The sequence below is a fragment of the Perkinsus marinus genome (genome assembly GCF_000006405.1).
Source record: "Perkinsus marinus ATCC 50983 genomic scaffold scf_1104296958970, whole genome shotgun sequence".
Classification (NCBI taxonomy): Eukaryota; Perkinsozoa; order Perkinsida; family Perkinsidae; genus Perkinsus; species Perkinsus marinus.
The window spans coordinates 1-983 of NW_003206579.1; the positions used below are offsets into that span (position 1 = coordinate 1).

Consider the following 983-nt stretch of genomic DNA (forward strand, 5'->3'; position numbering starts at 1 on the left):
ATAGCATCTAGCTCAGTGGCGTGGGCGTGTTCGAGCTACTCGGTTGCGAGAAAAGATATTGGCCTCGATCCAGCAGCGTTTCATTCAGCATGCAAACTGACACGCTACCCTTTAGCTACCAAGGATGACTCTTTTGGCCCAGAAGAAGGATATGCTACCTTCAAGTATGACGCCCTCCGTCAAAAGCTGAGTTTTGCCACTGCAAAGGTGTCCGGTCCGAATTGGCCACTATTGTTGGTCGGTTTAGCTGCTTATCTCCCTGAGACAGTCGTGGATGCTGCCTTGAAGGAAAAGCTCCATATTCTACTTATGAAGACTAATGGAAGTGAGGAATACGTTGGTGCGGACTCCAAGCTTGTACTTTAGGCTAAAATTAGAAAAGAAGTTGGTAGAGATGGGTATGATGCTGAGCTTGTCCATGACTATTTTGTGAAATGGTTGGAAGTGCTCAAATTTCTTTATCGTGCTTTGGTAAAGAGATGAAGGGAGTCTCAAGAAGCAGAATCCCCCCGAGTGAGCAATCCGGTTCTATTATTGGGTAGATGGGCGTCTTTGAGATTCCGACGGATACCATTAACGCGTGGTTTCAGTGAAGAAAGAAGGTTGGCTGCTCCCCTCTCGTCGTTCAGTGATGAAGCAAGTAGTGACATGTCTGCTATTAAGTTCACTTTCGCTTTGCGAAGGAAGATCCTCGCCTTGATTGTGCGTTCAGTGGCAGGTAATGTTGGTGTTAATGAACTCGCAAAAAGAATTGAGAAGGCGAAGTCTGAAACGGCTTGTATTGATTTACTTCCGGACTTTGTGACTGCCAACAGTAGTGGTACCATCGACGAGTATTTTGGTGTTGATAGATTCGACTATACTAAGAAGGAAAAGCCCGCTGCTGCTATAAATGCTGCAAACTCTCGTCCAGAGAAGAACAGCAAGGGATGAGACCTCGCAGAGGATTTCATTCCACGACCCAAATACCGTCGTACTCATCA

At 46.2% G+C, this 983-nt stretch overlaps 2 protein-coding genes across 2 annotated transcripts; both read left to right on the top strand.

Moving 5' to 3' along the window:
- Positions 1 to 142: 142 nt before the first annotated feature.
- Pmar_PMAR000923 (hypothetical protein) lies at positions 143 to 325 on the top strand (the record flags this gene model as incomplete). The annotated part of the gene is made up of 1 exon (XM_002773328.1): positions 143 to 325. A coding segment is annotated over one exon (183 nt), but the record flags the coding sequence as incomplete, so codon positions are not given.
- Positions 326 to 718: 393 nt separating this feature from the next.
- On the top strand, positions 719 to 933 carry Pmar_PMAR000924 (hypothetical protein; the record flags this gene model as incomplete). The annotated part of the gene is made up of 1 exon (XM_002773329.1): positions 719 to 933. A coding segment is annotated over one exon (215 nt), but the record flags the coding sequence as incomplete, so codon positions are not given.
- Positions 934 to 983: the final 50 nt, after the last annotated feature.